The 21,791-nt window shown below is 40.7% G+C and overlaps 1 protein-coding gene across 2 annotated transcripts in view; it reads left to right on the plus strand.

Annotated features, from left to right (window-relative positions):
- Positions 1–21,791, plus strand: part of LOC140482229 (myosin light chain kinase, smooth muscle-like) — a 430,871-nt gene that overhangs the window by 171,982 nt on the left and 237,098 nt on the right. For both annotated transcript variants that reach the window (XM_072579340.1, XM_072579341.1), the window contains 2 exons: positions 11,058–11,265; positions 19,470–19,518. In XM_072579340.1, coding sequence (XP_072435441.1) covers positions 11,058–11,265; positions 19,470–19,518 — 257 coding nt within the window. The remainder of the gene's footprint in view (positions 1–11,057; positions 11,266–19,469; positions 19,519–21,791) is intronic.

The following is a 21,791-nucleotide window of genomic DNA, read 5'->3' on the forward strand; positions in this document are numbered from 1 at the left end:
CCACTGGGGATCCCCACTGCCCGGTGGCAAATGGGCACGCCAAGGCGTGTCCGGACGGTGGATGAGGGAGAAGAGGTGGACGGTGTGCAGCAGCAGTCTATACAGGGCCCTCCTTTTAACATCTTTGAAAGAAACAAAATTAAAATTCCAGAGGCGGCTCAGGTTGTGGGGCACAGGCTCCCGCGGGAAGTACGGGACCTTGGGGCCAATGTGAAATTCCATCCGGGCTTCCATTCCTGTTTTTTTTTTCTTTTTTTTTGCAGCAGTGGTGGAGGTCCTGGGGAAGGGCCCCAAGGCAAGTCCCAGGCAGCAGCAGTGAGGCAGGCCCCAAGCAGCAACAGGGAGAGTCCTTGCACATGTGCACACACAGTCACACACTGATCCAATTTCTCCAGATAGGCAAAACACCCGAGTGGCCAGTGAGTGCACTGTTTATTATTTTTTTAATTTAACCCCCACACTACCGCCTAACTGCGGTAGTGCTTATATTTGTCCCAGCACCCATGGTGTGTGTGTGTAGGTGTGAGACACAGTGAGAGACACAAAGTGCACGAATCTTTATTCAATTTTCACCACCAGCAAGATAGGAAAACACTCGAGTGACAAGCAGTGCCCTTACACTCCTGTTTATTTATTTATTTTTCTTCTTTTTAAAATTTTTTCATTTTTTTTTCTCTTTTTTTCTCTAGTGCTTATTTTTCCCCAGCACCCATGGTGTGTGTGTGTAGGTGTGAGACACAGTGAGAAACACAAGGTGCACGAATCTTTATTCAATTGCCACCACCAGGAAGATAGGAAAACACCTGAGTGGCCAGTGACAAGCACTGCCCTTCAAACCAAAGGGCAATGCTGTGTGATCAAACAGTAAAGGGGAGGGTAGAGACTAAATCAAAATAGAGTTGGAGAGGGTGGAGGGTGCTGCACGCAGTAGTCCCCTGCAACCGCAGATTGCGGTGGTTCACGGACTCCCAGTCCAACTGCTTGTTCTGTGGCACTGTGGAGTCCGTGGACCATGTATATATTGGGTGTGGGCGTTTGCACTCCCTTTTTAAAGTAGAAAAAAAATAACCAGGAGATTTCCACCAACACCCTGGAGTTGTTCAGGGAGAGGTGGGCGCCGCAGAGAGTGGAGTGCATTATTTCCCCCTCCATCTCTATATTGATTTAGTCCCCACCCTCCCCTTCACTGTTTTGATCACACAGCATTGCCCTTTGATGTGAAGGGCAGTGCTTGTCACTGGTCACTCGGGTGTTTTCCTATCTTCCTGGTGGTGGAAATTGAATAAAGATTCATGCACTTTGTGTCTCTCCCTATGTCTCACACCTGCACACACACACCATGGGTGCTGGGGAAAAAATAAGCACTACCGCAGTTAGGCGGTAGTGTGGGGGTTAAAAAAAGGAGAAAAAAACAGCAAAAAAAAGATTAAAAAAAAGAAAAAAATATATATAACCAGGAGATTTACAATCTCCTCAGTTCAGGGGACTGACTCTGCGCTAGCTGCTCACAGTCAATGTACTGTGCGCAAGTAAACAAAGGGTGACTTGGTTACAGGATACTAGCCTCTCTGCAGTTACTTTACACTTGTTACTCTTTTATTTTGATGTTTGGTCAGTGCTTGACTTCAAGGCAGGCTTTCCACCTAGCTATCTTGGGAACAGGCTGTCTCCTCAGCTCTTCCCGGGTCACACAGCCCAACATAAACCAGCCCAATCTCCGCGACCGAAAATAGGCAGTTTTAAAGGTGGCTTCCAGTTTTAAAGGTGGGATGTGCCGAGCTGGGAATCCTCCACCTCTGTAAATTGGACCTGGGATCAAAAATCAGGGCATTTGATTTCATAATGATCATTAATCACAAAACTTGTTATTTGTTTGATTAAATAAGTCTTGGATGCATTCTTAGTAACAAGGTTAGGATTTTAATTTGAAATACAAGTCTTCTCTGAAAAGATGAATGGTGATATAAAAGCCTTAACATTACCCAGTAGTGTAGCTGGACAAGTTGTATATAATGAAAGTCATTGTTCAAAAGGTAGCTGTAAATCTTGAAACTCTATAAAGCAGGCCTTGACATGTTTTATTTCAAGAGACTAGATTGTATATTCTCTTTAAGCTCAAGTTGCCTCAGATTTTTCATTGAACAACAATTAATGGCTGTTATCCTCAAAACATTCTACTGGATGTTTTTACGAGCACTCCATTTGATGTGGATCGGCCACTGCTTGGGTATCCTGATGTCTTTGCAAGGCAATTTGTAATCTGGGCAATCTTTTGACTTGTTTAATTATAATCCATTCCATTTTATTGAATTATGAATTATGATCCTAAAATGCCAATTTTTTAAATGGCTTATTTGATGGCCATAGTGATATGGCAATTTCAGGCCTGCAAATTAGTGCAAGGACCATTTCTGCGACTTGTTTTCTGTTTCTGAATTGATGATCCTCAGTTCACAATGACTGTTTGGACCTTTATCTATCATACTCCTGACGAACCCCATGCTTTTTTGAATTAACATCTAATTTTTCATAATTCTTTCCTCCACTAGCTATTCCAGGAAAATAGATAACATCCAAGAAGGCTTGTAACATAGTGTAAACCCTCTATCAGTTATAGAGAATAGAAGGAGCAAAGGGACAGCATTTATTTCCTTGATGGTTAAAGGGATGCTTTGCAATATGGTCCTTTCTTTTTCCTTTATTTATTTGTGATGAAGGGTCATGATATTTGGAAACTCGGGATCTAAAGTGAACCAAAACATGTATAGCTTTAAGTTAAATTTGTATTTCTAGATTGCATGTGTTAAGAAGGAAGGGCATTTGTTTCTATATTTGAGGCCAGCGGGATCAAAGGTTATAGGGAGAAAGCAGGATTAAGCTATTGATCGGCTGTGACCGTGATGAATGGTGGAGCAGGCTCGAAGGGCCGAACGGCCTTCTCCTGCTCCTATATTTTATGTTTCTGCATTTCTATGGTAATTTTCTGAGTTTTATAAGTGATGCCAGATTGTTTGAAGTTTTGCTTATGTGCATCTACATAAGGTCTTTAAAACCTTTGTGGTGAATAATTCAGCACATTAGTAAAAAGGATAGAATAGAAAACAAACTGCTGTTGCCTCGTCTTCCTGACACAGGAGGACAGAATGCTAGATCCATCCAGATGGTCAGGCAGAGTGTGCAGGTTTCTTTCAGAGAGAAACATATGTAATAGTAGCAGTGCAACTTCACGATCTCCAAAACAGTCAGAGCAGAAGGCAGTAATCAAGTGACTTAAAAGCAGTGAGGGAAAAGCCCCAGAAACAGGAGTTTAAAGAATTTATATTAAGAAATTAGTGAGCTGTGTTATCAGTTTTTAAGTGTCTCAGGAAGAGACAGAACTAAAGAAATAGCATCAAATGAACACATAAATTTGCTAATTACAGCCATTACACACTGAACAAGGAACTTTAAAATCTGGAATAAAAATCACATCCAATATTGACCATACAATCATATCAATTGGTATAAGAAAATCTGCTACACCAATTTGCTTTATTTGACGGGAAATTTTGCCAAGCCAGAATGAGCAGATCTGATTGTTTATTTGCATTTTTGTTTTTATGAATTGTTACTAAAATTTATCTTTCCAGCAATGTGGAAAATTGTGCAGGTATGTCCTGTCCACAAAAAAAAGGATCAATCAAATACGGTCAGTTACTACCCCATCAATCTACTCTCGATCATTGTGAGGGAAAATATCAGTGACATTTCTGTCAAATGACACTTGCTCAGTGATAACCTACTGACTGACACTAAGTCTGGATTCCACCAAGGCCAGTCAGCTCTGAACCTCATTGCAGTTTTGACACAAACATGCATCATGATGCTGAACTCTAGAGATGAAATGAGAGTGACTGCCATTGACATCAAGGCAGATTTCCCTGAGTATGGTAATAAAGATCCTTGTAAAGCTTAAGTCAATGAGAATCAGGAGGAACATTTTCTGCAGCTTGGAATCATACCTAGCATAGGAAGATGGTTATGATTATCAATGATCAATTATCTCAGTCCATGGACATCACTACAGGGGTTCCTATCCCCAACTATCTTCAGCCATTTCGTCGATGACCTTCCCTTCATCATAAGGTCAATGTTCAGTGCCATTCACAATTCCTAAGGTATTGAAACAGTCCATGGCCAAAATCTGGACAACAGTCAGGCTTAGATTGACAAGTGGCAAATAAACTTCAAACTACACAGCTGCTTAAGTTACCATCTTTAAGAAGAGACAATCCAACAATTTCCCAATGGCGTGACCATTGCTGAATTCCCTCTCTCAGCACCCTTGGAGTTATCATTAATCAGAAACTGAACTGGAACGAGCTATATAAATATTGTTACAAGAGCAGGTCAGAGGTTGTAACTAATGCCCTGCCTCCTCAAACACAGCACTATCTAGAGCGGCACAAGTCTGGATTGTGATGAAACACTGCCCACATTCCAAGAACAAATACATCTCCAGAACAAAGCAACTTATTTGATTGGCATTGCATCCACCAACTTCAACATTCATTTCTAATGCCACTGATGTGCATTTACAGCAGTGAGTATCATGTACAGAATGCACTGCTGTAAATTCCCAAAGCTTCTTCAAGAGCACATTCTAAACTCATGACCGCTACTGCCTAGAGGGACAACAGCAGCAGAAGCATAGCAACATCATCACATCAGCATTGTCAATGTGACAACAGAGCTTAAATCAAATGACATGTAAGTTGTTGTGGTTGTGTTCGCCGAGCTGGGAATTTGTGTTGCAGACGTTTCGTCCCCTGTCTATTTGACATCCTCAGTGCTTGGGAGCCTCCTGTGAAGCGCTTCTGTGATGGTTCCTCCGGCATTTATAGTGGTTTGAATCTGCCGCTTCTGGTTGTCAGTTTCAGCTGTCCGTTACAGTGGTCGGTATATTGGGTCCGGATCGATGTGCTTATTGATTGAATCTGATTGAATTGTAGCAGTTCAAAGAGGCAGCTCATGATACCTTCTCCAACACAATTACTATGAACAGGAAATGCTGTCAGTGATCCCCATATCCCTCGAAAGAATTTTTAAAATCTGTGAAATAGCTAAAAATAAACTTCCACCAACTTGTAATTTTTGAGAAGATTTGTAGCTCCAGTTGAGGTTCAGGTTGTAAGTTTGCTCGCTGAGCTGGAAGGTTTGTTCTCAGACGTTTCATCACCATCCTAGGTAACATCATCAGTGAGCCTCTGGTGAAGCGCAGGTATTCTGTCCCACTTTCTATTTATGTGTTGTGGTGTGTGATATCATTTCCATTTCCTTTTCTCAGAGGTTGGTAAATGGGGTCCAAATTGATGTGTTTACTTATGAGTTCCAGTTTGAATGCCAGGCCTCTAGGAATCCACGTGCATGTTTCTGTTTAGTCTGACCTAGTCCCAGTCCCAGTCAAAGTTATGTCTTTCTTCATCTGTGTGTCAGGATACTAGTGATAGTGGGTCATGTGGCTAGTTGGTGGCTAGTTTGTGTTTGTGTAGCCTGGTGGCTAGTTTCCTGCCTGCCTGTCTGATGTAGTGATTTTTACAGTCTTTGCAGTGTATTTTTGTAAATGAAATTTGTTTTGATGGTTGCTGGTATAGGGATATATAGGTTTATAAGTAACTATTTCAGTGTGTTAGGTTTGTGGGCACCATGATGTCAAGGGGTTGGAGTAGTCTGGTAGTCATCTCCGAAATGTCTTTGATGTGTGGTAGTTTAGCTCTGGGCATGTTGTGTCTTCTTGTTTGTGTTTGTTTAAGAATCGGCGGACTGTGTTTATCGGGTACCCGTTCTTCTTGAATACGCTGTACAGGTATTTTTCTTCTGCTGCTCGTAGTTCCTGGGTGCTGCAGTGTGTTGTGGCCTGCATGTTTAAATAATGTCCTGATGTAGCTCCGTTTGTGGGTTTTGGGATGATTGCTCCTGTAGTTAAGTATATGGTCTGTATGTGTTGCTTTCCTGTCGACATTGGCGTGTAGTTCTCCATTAACTGTTTGTGACATCTAGGAAGGGGAGTCTTGTTGTTCTCTTCCTCTTTTGTGAAGTTTATGCCAATAAGGATGATGTTGGTGATATTGTAGGTTTCCTCTAATTTGTTCTGTTTCATGATGACAAAGGTCATAGCGGACCCAAAGCTTGGGTTGGATTGTGGCTGTTTGTTTGAGTCTCTGCATTATTGCTTCTGTTAAGATGCCTAAGACAAACAGGCATTCAAACCTGAACTCCATCAATAAACGCATCGATTTGGACTCCATTTACCAACCTCTGAGAAAAAGAACCAGAAATGATATCACCCACTGTAAACAGACCAAGACACAGAAAGAGAAAGCGGGACAGAACACCAGCGCTTCACCAAAGGCTCACTGATGATGTTACCTAGCATGGTGACAAAATGTCTGACAACAAACCTTCCAGCTCAGTGAACAAGCCTGCAACCTGTTCTACTGACTTCTTTGGTAAACTGTGAATCTTTGTCATCTAGTCTACTGGAAAATCCACAGAAACGCGTTCTTGTACCTGCACAATTGTGCTCATCATTGGAGAATTGTAGACACATTGTAATAATCTCTGAGCCTACCTTAACTGATATATAAAACCTTCAGTAAAAGTTACATGCTGCCTAACTGGATCAAAAACCTCAGCACAAACTTTAGCACACGCTTGAACAACAGCATCCCACCTTCCTTTTGGGGACCCTCCAGCATCTGAGACTCAATATCGAGTTCAATCACTTTAGAGCCAGCTGCCAACCTTCTATGTTTTTCATTCACCCCAATATTCAGTCCTGTTCTGACATGGGTTGCTTATAGCATAGCGAGCCCACTCTCAGACCTATTAGTACATTACAGTATTTGCATTCAGTAGAGACTACCTATTTTCTGTTACTATCAGCTCTCATGATCACTTATTCAGCTTCCCTTCTGTCCTGGCCTGCCATACATAATACCCTGGATTACCTACCCACTTAACCCTTTCATATTTCTCACTGGGCTCCATCTCTACCTATCTGCTTACCCACCTGCAAGATGCCGCCAGACTTGCTGAGTTTTGCCAATAATTTCCGTTTTTATTTGGATCAAGAGCAAAGTTGGTTACCCAACAGCAGAAATCAGAGTACCAGAGACAAGAGCTGATATTTACTATATTGTCAAGACTTTTTCTTCATTCATGCACAGAACGTGAGTGTCACTGTCTAGGCCAGCATTTAGTGCTCACCCTTTATCACCCACAGGGCTGTTAAGAGTCAGCCACATTGCTGTGCCTCTGGAGTCATTTGTATGCCAGACCAGTAAAGAATGGCTATTTCCTTCCCTAAAAGGACATTAGTGAACCAGATAGGTTTTCACCAACAATCAGCAACAGTTTCATGGCTATAATTGGACAACTATTAATTCCAGATGTTTGTTAAATTCAAATTCCACCACTTGCCATGGTAGGATTTGAACCAAAGCCTCAGAACATTGCCTGGGTCTTTAGATTAATAGCCTGGCAATAATACCACAAGGTCTTCACCTTCCTTTACACAGTTGCATAATTTGTCAGACTGTCACTTACTTCTGATATTGTAAAACAGTTAGAATTGGAATATTTTTGGCTGGCTGTCCTCCCCAGCAAATCCAGTATAGCAAACTAGGATTAATTCGGTCTTTGGGATGTTGGAATGTGTTTCACTGTTAGGTTATTAGTGAGAAAGAAGCATTTGCTGTTAAAACTGATGTTTGATGTGGGGTGTGCTAGAGTGATGGAATGCCTTAATAATGCTTAAATGTAAATGGTTCAAGATATTATCTTTGGGATTTGCATTCTCCTCTGGGAAATTTGGGATAAAAAGCTTAGTTTCTGATGATTGTACAGATTCTATGTTTGATGAGTTTTGTTATTAGATGACTGCTCATAGTACAAAATGGTATGTAAAGTTATTAGATTAGATTCCCTAGTGTGAAAACAGGCCCTTCAGCCCAACAAGTCCACACCAACCCTCTGAAGAGTAACCCACCCAGACCCATTTCTCTTTGACTAATGCACCTAACATTACGGGCAATTTAGCATGGTCAATTCAGCTAACCTGCACATCTTTAGACTGTGGGAGGAAACCGGAGCACCCGGAGGAAACCCATGCAGACGCTGGGAGAATGTACAAACTCCACACGGTCACCCGAGGCTGGAATTGAACCTGGGACCCTGGTGCTGTGAGGCAGCACTGCTAACCACTGAGCCACCATGATCTCAACTTATGGTAAAACTGAATAAGTCAGAGCCTAGAGTGAAGCATAACTTGATAGATCACAAGTTTTATTTTTGTTTACATGGTTGTCAGTCACTGAATATTGTTAAGTACAAGAGACTGTCAATGTACTTTTTAATAAGAACGTAAAAGTTTATTAACACAGAAGCAAAACATGGGCTACATTATACTATGCAAAAATTATTTGGACAATCTAATTGTAACTATCAGAAAAAAAGACTGAATACTTTTATTGCAACAACAACCTGGCTGATACTCAAACCTCAGTGAAGGATCACCCTCATGGAACTTTTTTCTAAAAAACAAATAATTTCTTTTAGTCTCAAATCTTACAATAACTGTTTGTTTACTAAAGATCCTATGTATGGGGTTACAGTTTTCAGGTTTTGGCACCTGTGTTGGGTACTACTTGAAGTCATTTTGTTCAGTCTGCTGAAGGAAAGGATCTTTCCGAGTTCTCTTGTTTTGGAAAAATCCTTGTTGTGAATCCAATGTAAAATTTGATTATCTTTCAGAAAAACATCATGAACAATCTTTGATTCTGGATTTTCTTTGGGAGGCTGTCTTTAACAAGATCTTAGAGACAAATGCCGATGTTTAGTGATGCCCATCTACACATGGCACGTGGGTGAGAATCAGAGCCACATATCTGAGAGGGGGGCAGTTGCAGATGGGGCAGTGACAGGATGTAGTGAATCTATTGGGAAAGTTTCTCATGCGATGAAACAAAGGGTTAAAGTGTGTCTGCTTTAATGCAAAGAGTGTCAGAAATAAGAGTGGTGAACTTAGAACATGGATCTGTACTTGGGGCTACAATGTTGTGGCCATAACGGAGACGTGGGTTTCACAGGGGCAGGAATGGTTGCTTGATATTCCAGGGTTTAGAATGTTTAAAAAGAACAGAAAGGGTGGGAAAAGAGGAGGGGGTGTAGCATTGCTAATCAGAGAGTGCATCACAGCTACAGAAACAAAGGTTGTTGAGGTAGGTTTGTCTACTGAGTCAGTGTGGGTGGACGTTAGGAACAACAAGGGAACAGCCACCTCATTGGAGGTTTTCTACAGAGCCCCTAATAGCAGTAGAGAGATTGAAGAACTCAAAGGTGGGCAGATTCTGGAAAAATGCAGATGTAGCAGAGTTGTTGTTATGGGTGATTTCAACTTTCCCAATGTCGACTGGAACCCCCTTAGTGCAGATAGTTTGGATGGAGCCATTTTTGTCAGGTATGTTTGGGAGGGTTTCCTTACTCAGTATGTAGACAGACTGATGAGGGGAGAGGCCATTTTGAATTGGGTGCTCGGCAATGAACCAGGACAGGTGTCAGATCTCTCAGTGGGAGAACATTTTGGTAACAGTGATCACAACTGCTTCACATTTACCATAGCTTTGGAGAGGGAAAGGAGCACTTACCAAGGGAAGATATTTAATTGGGGAAAAGAAAATTATGATGCTATCAGACAGGAGTTGGGAAGTGAAGTACAGACTGGGAGCAATTGTTCCATAGAAAGGGTACAGCAGACATGTGGAGACTATTTAAGGAGTAGTTGTTGCGAGTGAGGCACTCATTTGTTCCTCTGAGACAGGTAAGAAGGAGTAAGATTAAGGAACCTTGGATGACGAGAACAAAGGAGCTTCTCGCCAAAAGGAAGAAGGCAGCTTACATAAGGTGGAGAAAGTAAGGACCTAGCACAGCTTTAGAGGATAACAGGAGAAAGTGAGGACTGCAGATGCTGGAGATCAGAGCTGAAAATGTGTTGCTGGAAGAGCGCAGCAGGTCAGGCAGCATCCAAGGAACAGGAGAATCGACGTTTCAGGCATCAGCCCTTCTTCAGGATAACAGGCTTGCTAGAAAGGAGCTCAAAAATGGACTGAGGAAAGCCAGGAGGGGACACGATAAAGGCTTGACAAGAAGGATTAGGGAGAATGCAAAGGCATTTTACTCATACGCGAGGAATAAGAGAATGATCAGGGCGAAGGTAGGGCCAAAAAGAGATTGCATAGAGAACTTGTGTGTGGAGTCTGAACAGATAGGGGAAGCCCTAAATGAATTTTTTGCTTCGGTTTTCACTAAGGAAATGGACCTTGTTGTGAATGAGAACTTTAAGGAGCTGGGATACAGTCTTGACCAGATCAAGATTGATGAAGTTGATGTGCTGGAAATTTTGGCAAACATTAAGATTGATAAGTCCCCAGGGCCAGACCTGATTTATCCTAGGCTGCTCCGGGAACCGTGAAAGGAGGTTGCTAAGCCACTAATGAAGATCTTTGCCTCCTCACTCTCCACAGGAGTCGTACCAGAGGATTGGAAGGAGGTGAATATTGTTCCTCTTTTCAAGAAGGAGAATAGAGAAATTACAGACCAGTCAACCGTACATCTGTGGTCAGCAAAGTTTTGGAAAGAGTTCTGAGGGATAGGATTTATGACTATTTTGCAAAGCATTGCGTGATTAAAGGCAGTCAGCATGGCTTTGTGAGGGGAAGATCATGCCTCACAAATCTTATTGAGTTCTTTGAGGAGGTGTCAAGACAGATCGACAAAGGTCGAGCAGTGGATGTGGTGTATATGGACTTCAGCAAGGCATTTGATAAGGTTCCCCATGGTAGGCTCATTCATAAAGTCAGGAAGTGACTTTACCTTTTTATTTGTACAGTTAACACTTTACATTTATGATTGTAGAACACTAAATGAACAGAAGAATTCATCCCCTGTTGCTCCCCATACTTAAAGTAAAAGTTTTTGCCACTCATCAGCACAATTAATAGTAATTCTTTCTCTTTCAGGTGAGGGGACATCCAGAACCTCATGTTACATGGTACAAGAATGGACAGCTTGTCCCAAAGAATGATCGGTACATTACTGAGCAAAATACACGTGGAACCTTCAGCCTAGTCATAAAACAAGTGCAAAAAGATGATGCTGGAAAGTACACATGTGAAACTGCCAATGTTGCTGGAAATCGCCAAGTCACTGTGGAGTTAACGGTACAAGGTATGTCCATATGACTAATCAGGCGGAATAATGATTCTGACTCATTACATAACAATTGAAATGAATTGGAAGATTAATCGTTTGCAAGCTGTTACCTTTTAAATATATTACTGCTAAACAGATTCCCTTGTAAGACATACCTTAATTTCCATTTTAGTTTACTTTATACTGTGGTCACACAGTGGTTAGCATTGCTGCCTCACAGCGCCAGGGACCCGGGTTTGATTCCAGCCTTGAGTGACTGTGTGTGGAGTTTGCATATTCTCCCGGTGTTGATGTGGATTTCCTCCGGGTGCTCTGGTTTCCTCCTATAGTCTAAAGATGTACAGGTTAGGTGGATTGGCCATGGGAAATGCGAGGTTGTGCGAATAGGATAGGGTGGTCTTTGGAGGGTTGGTGCAGACTCAATGGGCCAAATGGCCTCTATCTACATTGTAGGGATTCTATCATCCTGATAGGAACATTTTCAATACTAATATCTGTAGCATTAAAAACTTAGTATCAAACAAGTAGTGTGCCAGTTGTCAAAGTTGTCATAGGGAATGAGAGAACTCCAATGGCAAAGAGAAAATATATAAAAGACAGGAAAATTGTGATTCGCTCATGTTACTATCTGAAAAAGAACAAATCTATTCAGTAAAAAGAGTTTTCTCGTGCCTTTTTAAAAAAATGTGCACCTATCAAAAACCACAATCTATAAGGGAAAATAAATCACTTTTTTAAAATGCATAGATTAATTTAGACACAATGGGAAAAATGTATTAATCAACAACTTGCAAAGCAATCAAGTTCTTCAAACTTTTTTCCTAAACCTATTTGAGTATCTGAGTTGACTACATAAATCTAAAAGATAAAATGATCACATCATAAACATGTTGGCTGAGTCACTTATCACTCCTTTCTTAGAAACCACGTAGTTTCTTAAAGTTCCAGAAAGTTCTACAGGAAATATGTGCATTTACAAGTAGAACTGCAATGCCACCAGACTGAGCGCAGGCAAAGTGTTGCATTTTCACTATCGGGGCAGGAATCTTGAGTGGGGGCCTGTCTCCATGAAAGTGCATGACTTTTGTTCCAGGGAGGTGTTGGGAATTGAGGAGCATGATTGAGTCAGATCTGCTTCCTCCGGACACAGTTCAGAAGTGGGTGAGTACCAAGGTGGACTGGTCCGAAGGCTTGCCTGGGTTCATTAAGACTCTGGCACAGTTTTATAAATTGCTGTCAAGCACTTTAATCCTTGTCTCTCATCCTTCAGCCATTTCCATGGCACCCCATGTGATCCCATGTCACCTCCATGGACATTCGCATACTATCTCTTACAGGCTGGACCTTCGAAGCCATGTGCTGATTAAATAATTAGCTTCCACCAATCAACAGGGGTTTACTCACATACACCTGCAACTGAATAAACCTCTTATTCATGAAACACAGTCAAAGATTTGAAATCCCATCAAGTGGATGAATTGTTACAAAAGCAGACAAACTTCTCATTATCAATCATGTAAAAGACAGACAGATCTTTTAAGAACCTTTTAAATCTGTCATTCAAAATGTGAACTCAGCATTGTTGCTGAGGTAAGTGGTTTTGGATCTTTTGAAACTCAGCCAAGGTATCTGAATGGGCAGAAGTTCAATCTATTAACATGCTCAGTTAATCAAAGTGTTGTCTCTCAAACAATATTGCCCTCCAACCCCTCCTCCAATCCACTCCGCTCAGCCTGCTTCATTTGGAAAAATTCAAATGACCATCTGTGTGATGGGCTGTAATTTCCATAGGATAGTTAATATATTAAATGGCTGTGTTTGCTGTCACTGCATTTACAAGGTGCTCCCACTGCACACAATTACAGTGCCTGCATCATCACTTTAATAAAATGTTGCTTTGATTGTCCTCATCTTCTACAATTCATTACCATCTCACTTTTTTAAGAAGCAAGTGTTGTCTATTTCCATCAACTCCCTCAACTTGGGATTTTGATCTGGTTTGGATGCTTGTCGATTGCTGCCTCACTTGAAGTTGAGCTTGCCAGCCCATTCACCTCCCACTTGCTGCTTGTGTCCTCACTGAGGGGTGCAATAAGTGAAGCAAGGAATAGGAGGGTGAGGGATACAACAGGAGGCAGTGAATGAAGAGGACAGCTGGACCAATTGGCGCACAACAATGACATCAGCAACACTGAGGTCCTTTCCAATGTAGATGCACAATTATGACATCAGTAACATTTGTTGTTTCAGTCTATTTGCAGGTGATACCGTGATGTTTAGAATAGTAATGATAGCACCTACTTCAATGAAAATGCATTGTTATGATCTTCAGTATGTGTTCCTCTTGTAACTAGCACTTTTATGGATATTTTTAATGTTAAAGGCAACACACAGTAGCTGCTACACTATACAAAGACTTGTACCTAGAAAGTGCATAATTCACACAAAGTATTCAAAATAATTTCAATATACATTCAAACAATCCACACTGACTTTATGGTCAGACCAACTCAAGTTTGACTTATTTGAAGTAGTGCTTCTCCAACAACATAGGTAACACATTGTCCCCAGTTGATGTAGTACTTTCAGAAAGTATTGTCTACCTCTGGGTGACTAAGCAGGCAATCGAATAAATCTTATTGCTGAATGGGCATTGTTCAATATCAAAAGCCTTTTGTTTCAGAAGGTGTGAAACTGCTAATAATGATTGTGAGGCTTTCAGTTTTCAGAGTCAAACATACTAACTTGCAGCATTAAAAAAATGAGTCCAAAATCCTGAAATCCAATGTAATGGAAATTAATATTCAACCCACATGAGGTAATTGACTATGTCAAAGGCCAATCCTCACAACTGTTATTCAGGTAATGTCCTTTCATTTGAGATTTTCTTTGTTGTAGGTATTTGTCAGTGTTTGTGAGTTTTGTAGTTTGGCATATATCGTTTCATTTGGAATCATATGAATTGCTATTAAAACCATATGTCTAGCATTCAGCCAGTCTTCAAGCCTTACACTAATTACTGTTCTATTACATAGAGGCTGAATTGATAGATAGCATTAGCAGGTTAGTGATAAAGATGAATTTCAGAGCCATACGTACAGCAATTCCCCCTAGATAATGAACAGACATGATAGTGCATAGTAGTCCAGGGTCCCATTAGGAATATGTGACCAGGATCACTGAACACTGGAAAACTTTCAGGTATTATCACTTCATGGAATGAATGCTGAATGCCTAGAACTTGCCTGTAAAAAAGCATATGAACAATATGCCATTGTGTATTTGGAAACCAAGCAGTTTGTAGTGAGGCAGAGATACTCTCTGAATTGCAAATCAGCATAATTTCCCTGACAATTTGTCTTCTCATTCATTAGCATCACAAAAACAGCACTTCACATTTCATTCTTCTGTCAGTTTCACAGTGCTGCTTTAATGAACATTATTTCTTTTTCAAATCCCAACCAAAAGTTAGGTCTAACAATTAAAAGTGTAATTATCCCTTACACAACAAAATGATTGTTAATGGCTGCTATCCAACCTGTCTGCCCCAGAAGGTGAATAATTTAATGCAGTTTCATTGCTTCAAAAGTAAATTATTGGAGATTTTAATGAATCCCATATACTTTTCCTTGCTGTCTACCTGTTTTCTCTTTCCCTCTTAATTTCATCATTGTTCATTTCCTGCCGTCCTTTCTATTGTACTTGAATTGACTCTAGTTCCCTACATTTTTATGTTTCCACTGTTTATTCTTCAATCTTTTATCATTGATTAATTAGATGCAATATTGAGGCAAATTCTTTCACAGAATGTATATGTCTCTGGCTAGGTCAGCATTTATTACCTATCCTTAAATACTCTTTGGAAAGTATGAGTCCAGTTCCCCTGAATCAACTATTAAGTCCAGGATTTCAAGCTTTCATTGAGTCCAAACTAGTTCATCATCCAGATGACAAGTGTCTTCTGTGCCAAGGTTGAACAAGGTGACAGATTTATAATTAGTTGGACATCACAAGCTGAAAGAGGCTATTGGGTTTTACCACAAATTGCTGGATTGTCCCAGCAACAGGACTTTATTGGCTGCACCCATGTGGCCATCAGCGCGCACAGTGACTGGGCAGTGAGATCCATCAACAGAAAGGACTTGCACTGCCTCAGTGTACAGCTGGTCTGCAACCTACAACAAGACTTTTCCCCATATGCAGAGGGGCCTTCCTCATGGGACCTGCCATGTTCCTTGCAGAAGCTGCCTCAGACCTTCACTCCAGCTCCCTCGGAGCATGGGTGGTTCCTAAGGGAAAAGCGAAGGCCCTCAAAGACAAATCAGCTAATCCCTCTATATGGCCCCCAGACAGAGACTCAAAGGCAGTATATTCAATGCCATCCACTTGGCAGGGTAACTATTGAGAGGCCTTCAGTCTTCTGAAGATGTGATTTGGTTTTTGGACTGGCCAAGTGGTACCTTTAAGTGTCGTCCTACAAGGATCTCTGTAATTATGATGAATGTCTGTGTGCTCTATAACACGGTTGCCTGGAGAGATGTGGTCCTTGTGGACAGTGAGGCTCTGGAAAGGGGCAGCTTAGCAAGGAAGAATCAGAGGAGCATAGAGTTGTCTCTGTTGCTTGATGAGCTGGTCATCTCCTGTCATCCTCTGGAAAGAGAACTTCCCTCCTGTCTGTTATTACCACCGGCATTCTGACACAGCATCAAAATTATGTCTATGTTGCCCTGCATGCTAAGCCTCCGGTTCTTATATTTTATTTCACTTCATATTGGTGTAGTGGAAGGCTTTGCTGCCAACCACAGATCTCAACACCAATCTCAATGGTGGCTGCCATGCAGTATCTAACTGAATCTGACACTTCATCAGACCCACCTGTGTTCCTACATCCACTGACTCTAAGTGAACAACAAGCCATTCATCATTTAAGTTATGGGCTCAGACTACCAAAAGTGTGAACTTCAGTTAGTTTTGCACTGGAGATGAGTTTCTAATCAGAAACCATCCCAGCTTGTATTACATCACCATCATGGGGAAAATCCAACCCTTGGTGTTAGACATGGCATATGATGTAGGTTGTTTCAAAATGGGGAAAAAAGTAAGTATCATGGAAAATTGATGTTTCAGATTCAGGGGGACTGTGGCAGTAGGTTGAAGCTGCTCATAAGTGGGCGGCACGGTGGCACAGTGGTTAGCACTGCTGCCTCAGAGCGCCAGAGACCCGGGTTCAATTCCTGCCTCAGGCAACTGTGTGTGTGGAGTTTGCACATTCTCCCCGTGTCTGCGTGGGTTTCCTCCGGGTGCTCCGGTTTCCTCCCACAAACACAAAAATGTGCAGATTAGGTGAATTGGCCATGCTAAATTGCCCGTAGTGTTAGGTGAAGGGGTAAATATAGGAGAATGGGCCTGGGTGGGTTGCTCTTTGGAGGGTCGGTGTGGACTTGCTGGGCCTAAGGGCCTGTTTCCACACTGGAAGTAAACTAAATAAGTGTACTTTCAGCTGATGTTAAAGCACCAAATGGCCTGTTTCCACACAGTAGGACTTATAGGGCAGCACAGTGACTCAGTGGTTAGCACTGCTGCCTCACAGGTTCGATTCCAGCCTCGGTTAACTATCTGTGTTGAGTTTGCACATTCTCCCCGTGTCTGCGTGGGTTTCCTCCCACAGTCACAAAGATGTGCAGGTCAGGTGAATTGGCCATGCTAAATTGCCCATAGTGTTAGTGCATTAGTCAGAGGGAAATGGGTCTGGGTGGGTTACTCTTCGGAGGGTCGGTGTGGACTGGTTGAGCCGAAGGGCCTGTTTCCACACTGTAGGGAATTGAATCTAATCTAATATAATCCAAAAGAAACTGTGTGATGTGAGCAGCATTTTAAAATGCAGAGTAATTACATGCAGGGCTTTCTGTTGACAGTGAAGTATAATGAAATTAACAATAGGTACAATGACTAGCTTAATTGATAAACTAATGAATCCAAGTCTTTGAACTGATCAGTTATGGAAACATGTCTAATCAATTTTTTAAAATATAAAAATACATTTAACATTCATAAATGCATTGTAAAATATATTATGTATTTTAAATGAATGATTTGAAAAGTCAATTACTATTTTATAAATACGACAGCACCCTTTTAAACATTAAAGAAAACACCAGTGGCAGATTGGAGCTTTGATCACAACAGCACCTCAGTGATGTCATGGACATAATTTTCAAAATGTCTGTTATTAATATCATCAGTTTTGTGGAGTGCGTGCATTCTGACTGGGAGAAAATTATAAACTCAGTGTGGGTGAACACTGCAAAGAATGGATAGATTGAAACTGAATAGGATGATGCTTTTGCTTTCCATAAATGCATTAAGCATTATATCCTCCATTCCATCACAATGCATGACATAAATAGAGAAAATGGATCCTAAAAATACATTTGAAGTGTATTAATTAACATAACTTGACATAGGTTGATTAGTTTTCTATTAATACTAATTATGTCTTCAAAAATTTTTAACTATCGTTATAACATTTACAAGTGTCACTGTACTTGTGTTATCACGCACTTAACCTTTGTGCTGTTCTCCTCTTCAGGCAATCACCTCACAAGGTCCGTGCTCTGGCTTTCTATCTGCTTTAGTAGTGCCCTCTACTGGAATAATAACATTGAATCAGTTACTAAATATTTGGAAACAGGAAGACAGATGCAGAGAGCTTGGTGGGAAGAACAGTATCAGTATCTGTAAGCCTGACTGAAGCTATGAATGTTAACAGTCCTCATCTAACATTTTGCAGGAATCACCAGGTAGCCATTAAAATGGGATGCCCCTGATAAATTGACTTACCCCATTTCAAGCCAAAACATCTGCTTTGCCTAGCTTAGTTCAGTTCTGCAATTTGCTTTTTTTCTCTTTAATTCACTTTCTGCCTTCTGTTTTTCTTGTATCTTGTTGTTAATCTTTAGCTTCCTCATGGTTGTGGTTAACTTTTTTGTTAATTTCAGATTTTTCATCATTTTTCTGCTTTTAGTTTCTTACCCTGTCTGTTTATGTTTTTAAGTGTTTCATTTTCACTTAATCTACTTTAATTGAGTTAATAGTGTCCATATCACATTTTGAGGATATTGTAATATTTCTATTTTATACTGTATTTCTGTTTGTACTATCGATGTGCAAAATGATTGTTCTTATTTTGTTTGGAAGTGCAAGAGCACTTAAGTAAATAGCATTTAACTATTGTCTTAGCTGGGAACTGATATTTTTAAAATATTGAAGTGAAATGATATAAATATAGGTTTTATATCTGTCCTTTCTTCATATGATTGCTTTAGATTGTTTGGCACAATTCTGAATCAGGCTGTCTCCTGACCCAGATTCTGTGATTATGATTCCCCACATTCATTTCAGATAGCTGAATTAGATACTGAAGAAGCTGTTAATGACTGTGCCTGACAAGATGTCATCAGGGTCCCCTGTACATTGATTGCTTCGATTATTTCTTCTTCCATGTCGCAGATGTGATTGGCCTGTTTCTGAGGAAACATCCATCTTTTATGGCTAGTCAGGCATTCACATATCTTGGTAGTATCATTGGATCCATTCTCCATGTTTCAATTGGAAACACAGATCTCTGCCTCTATTAATATTTTGTCAAATTAATCTGTTCACCTCTGTCTATGCTAATGGGTGAGTGAAAGCAGAACACATTTCATGTAGCTTGAACTACCTGATATCCTGTCCCTTTGGTCTTGTTCTTAAAACTGCTTCGGACAAGCTAACTCTACATGGATAACTTAACAACAATAATAGTGAAGAAAAACTAAATTTCTGAGATGTAATAATAGTTACATTAGATTCTTTATATTCTTCTTGTTTTCCTTATCACTGCCTAAAAGTCTTCAATGCTTATTTGACATGGGAATGATTTAGTCAAGAGTGTGGTGCTACAATGATTTACACCTGATCCTTTGCAACAGGTCATGCTGTACTGGGCAATCCAAAATTAATATTTAAATGAAACAATTATTCTTCAATTCTTCCATCAACTGAGAGCAGAATTGTAGTGTTGAACAATTGTATATTAGCCATGCCTCAGTATACTTAACTTGTTATAACATGAGTTAGAATCGGCAGTTCATTGTGTGTTACACTGAACAGATAAGTGCTCCAGAAACTTGACTAAAGCAAATATGGCTTTTCTGAATTGTGTTTTTTTTATATTACAGAGGATCCTGAAAAGAAATATGGATGGCCTTCCAACACCAATGCTTCCAGGTATATACTTATTTAACAATATCAATTAATTGTTTGCAGTAAGGATGGAAATCAAAGTTTGGAAATTGATCTTGATCCTATATTCTCAGTAAGAATTGTGTGGGTGGATGCTCAAATCCACAGGGCATTTATCACCAAAAGCTGACAAGCTAGGAATGCTACCTTTATTACTGAGCAAGTGGTGTGGATATTATGAGTTTACCTCTGTTACCAGGTGCTATAGTTTGACAAAGTACTCTTGTACAGTACACCAGTCAACTCTTTATGTTGTATTTTATCTCTTTTTTTTCCGAATCATTTAATCCTTTCAATGTCACAGCTATAGTTACAATTTACAAGATTCGTCTTGTCAGGCAATTCAGTATCTCATCTATTGAGAATAAGTCGAAAGATCCAACAGTTCAACTCAGGCCATTCTAAAGAGGTTCCAGGACCACAGCAATTACTGTATTACTGTATTCAATGCAATGAATACTCTGTGATGAAAACAATTCTTTATTTCAGTTATAAATTTGTCTTTCTTAAAAATTGAAGCAATGTAATTAATAGTGGTCTTCCAGATTTACCTTTCACGTATTATTTATAGACATATATAAGATTGCTGAATTAGACATTAAATTATAAGACAAAGAAAACAATTCTTTGCTTCAATGATACATTGTCTTTTTTTAAAAAATTGAAGCAATGTAATCCATAGTGGCCTTCCAATTTACTTTTTACCTATTATTTATTGTCATGTATAACATTACTGCATTGGACATTTACTTTTAAGACTGAAAAACCCAAGTTTTTCTAGATTTTCCTTCTAGTAGAAATCTCTAAAGCTGTGATTTCACCTATGATATAAGTAAAATAAGAGATGAGGTTCTGAAAGAATTTAGGGAGCTGGGAGAGAAGTTAAACAGGACGACCTCAAAGGTAGTGATCTCAGGATTGCTACCAGTGCCAGGGTAGAAATAGGCAGGATGAACACGTGGCTTGAGGGATGGTGTAAGAGGGAGGGGTTCCGATTTGTGGGACATTGGGACCAGTTCTGGGGAAGGTGGGACTATTCCAAATTGGATGATCTACACCTGAACCAAACTGGAACTAATGGTCTTGGGGGAGGTTTTGCTACTGCTGCTGGGGAGGGTTTAAACTAATGTGGCAGGGGACTGGGGACCAGAAGAGAAGACTAGTAGATAGTGAGATGGAAACTAGGAACACGATCATCAAATTAGCATTACCAAGGGGAACAGTAGGCAAAGAGCAGAAGAATGCAAAGGAACTGATGATCTGAAGTGCATATGCTTTAATGCAAGGAGTATAGTGGGAAAAACAGACAAACATAGGACTTGGATTGGTGCCTGGGAGTAAGACGTTGTTGTGGTTCTGTTCACCGAGCTGGGTATTTGTGTTGCAGACGTTTCGTCCCCTGTCTAGGTGACATCCTCAGTGCTTGGAGCCTCCTGTGAAGCGCTTCTGTGATGTTTCCTCCGGCATTTACAGTGGTTTGTCTCGGCCACTTCCAGTTGTCAGTTCCAGCTGTCCGCTGCAGTGGCCAGTATATTGGGTCCAGGTCGATGTGTTTGTTGATAGAATCTGTGGATGAGCGCCATGCCTTTAGGAATTCCCTGGCTGTTCTCTGTTTGGCTTGTCCTATAATAGTAGTGTTGTCCCAGTCAAACTCATGTTGCTTGTCATCCACGTGTGTGGTTACTAAGGATAGCTGGTCGTGTCGTTTCGTGGCTAGTTGGTGTTCATGGATATGGATCGTTAGCTGTCTTCCTGTTTGTCCTATGTAGTGTTTTGTGCAGTCCTTGCATGGGATTTTGTACACTAAGTTGGTTTTGCTCATGTTGGGTATTGGGTCCTTTGTCCTGGTGAGTTGTTGTCTGAGAGTGGCTGTTGGTTTGTGTGCTATTATGAGTCCTAGTGGTCATAGTAGTCTGGCTGTCAGTTCAGAAATGTTCTTGATGTATGGTAATGTCGCTAGTCCTTTGGGTTGTGGCATGTCCTCATTCCGTTGTCTTTCCCTTAGGCATCTGTTGATGAAATTGCGGGGGTATCAGTTTTTAGCAAATACATTGTAGAGGTGTTCTCCTTCCTCTTTTTGCAGTCCTGGTGTACTGCAGTGTGTTGTGGCCCTTTTGAACAGTGTCTTGATGCAACTTCTTTTGTGTGTGTTGGGGTGGTTGCTTTCATAGTTCCGAACTTGGTCTGTGTGTGTGGCTTTCCTGTATACCTTTGTGGTGAATTCTCTGTTCGGTCTTCTCTGTACCATCACGTCTAGG

This window comes from Chiloscyllium punctatum, chromosome 10 (genome assembly GCF_047496795.1).
Source record: "Chiloscyllium punctatum isolate Juve2018m chromosome 10, sChiPun1.3, whole genome shotgun sequence".
NCBI classification, from domain to species: Eukaryota; Metazoa; Chordata; class Chondrichthyes; order Orectolobiformes; family Hemiscylliidae; genus Chiloscyllium; species Chiloscyllium punctatum.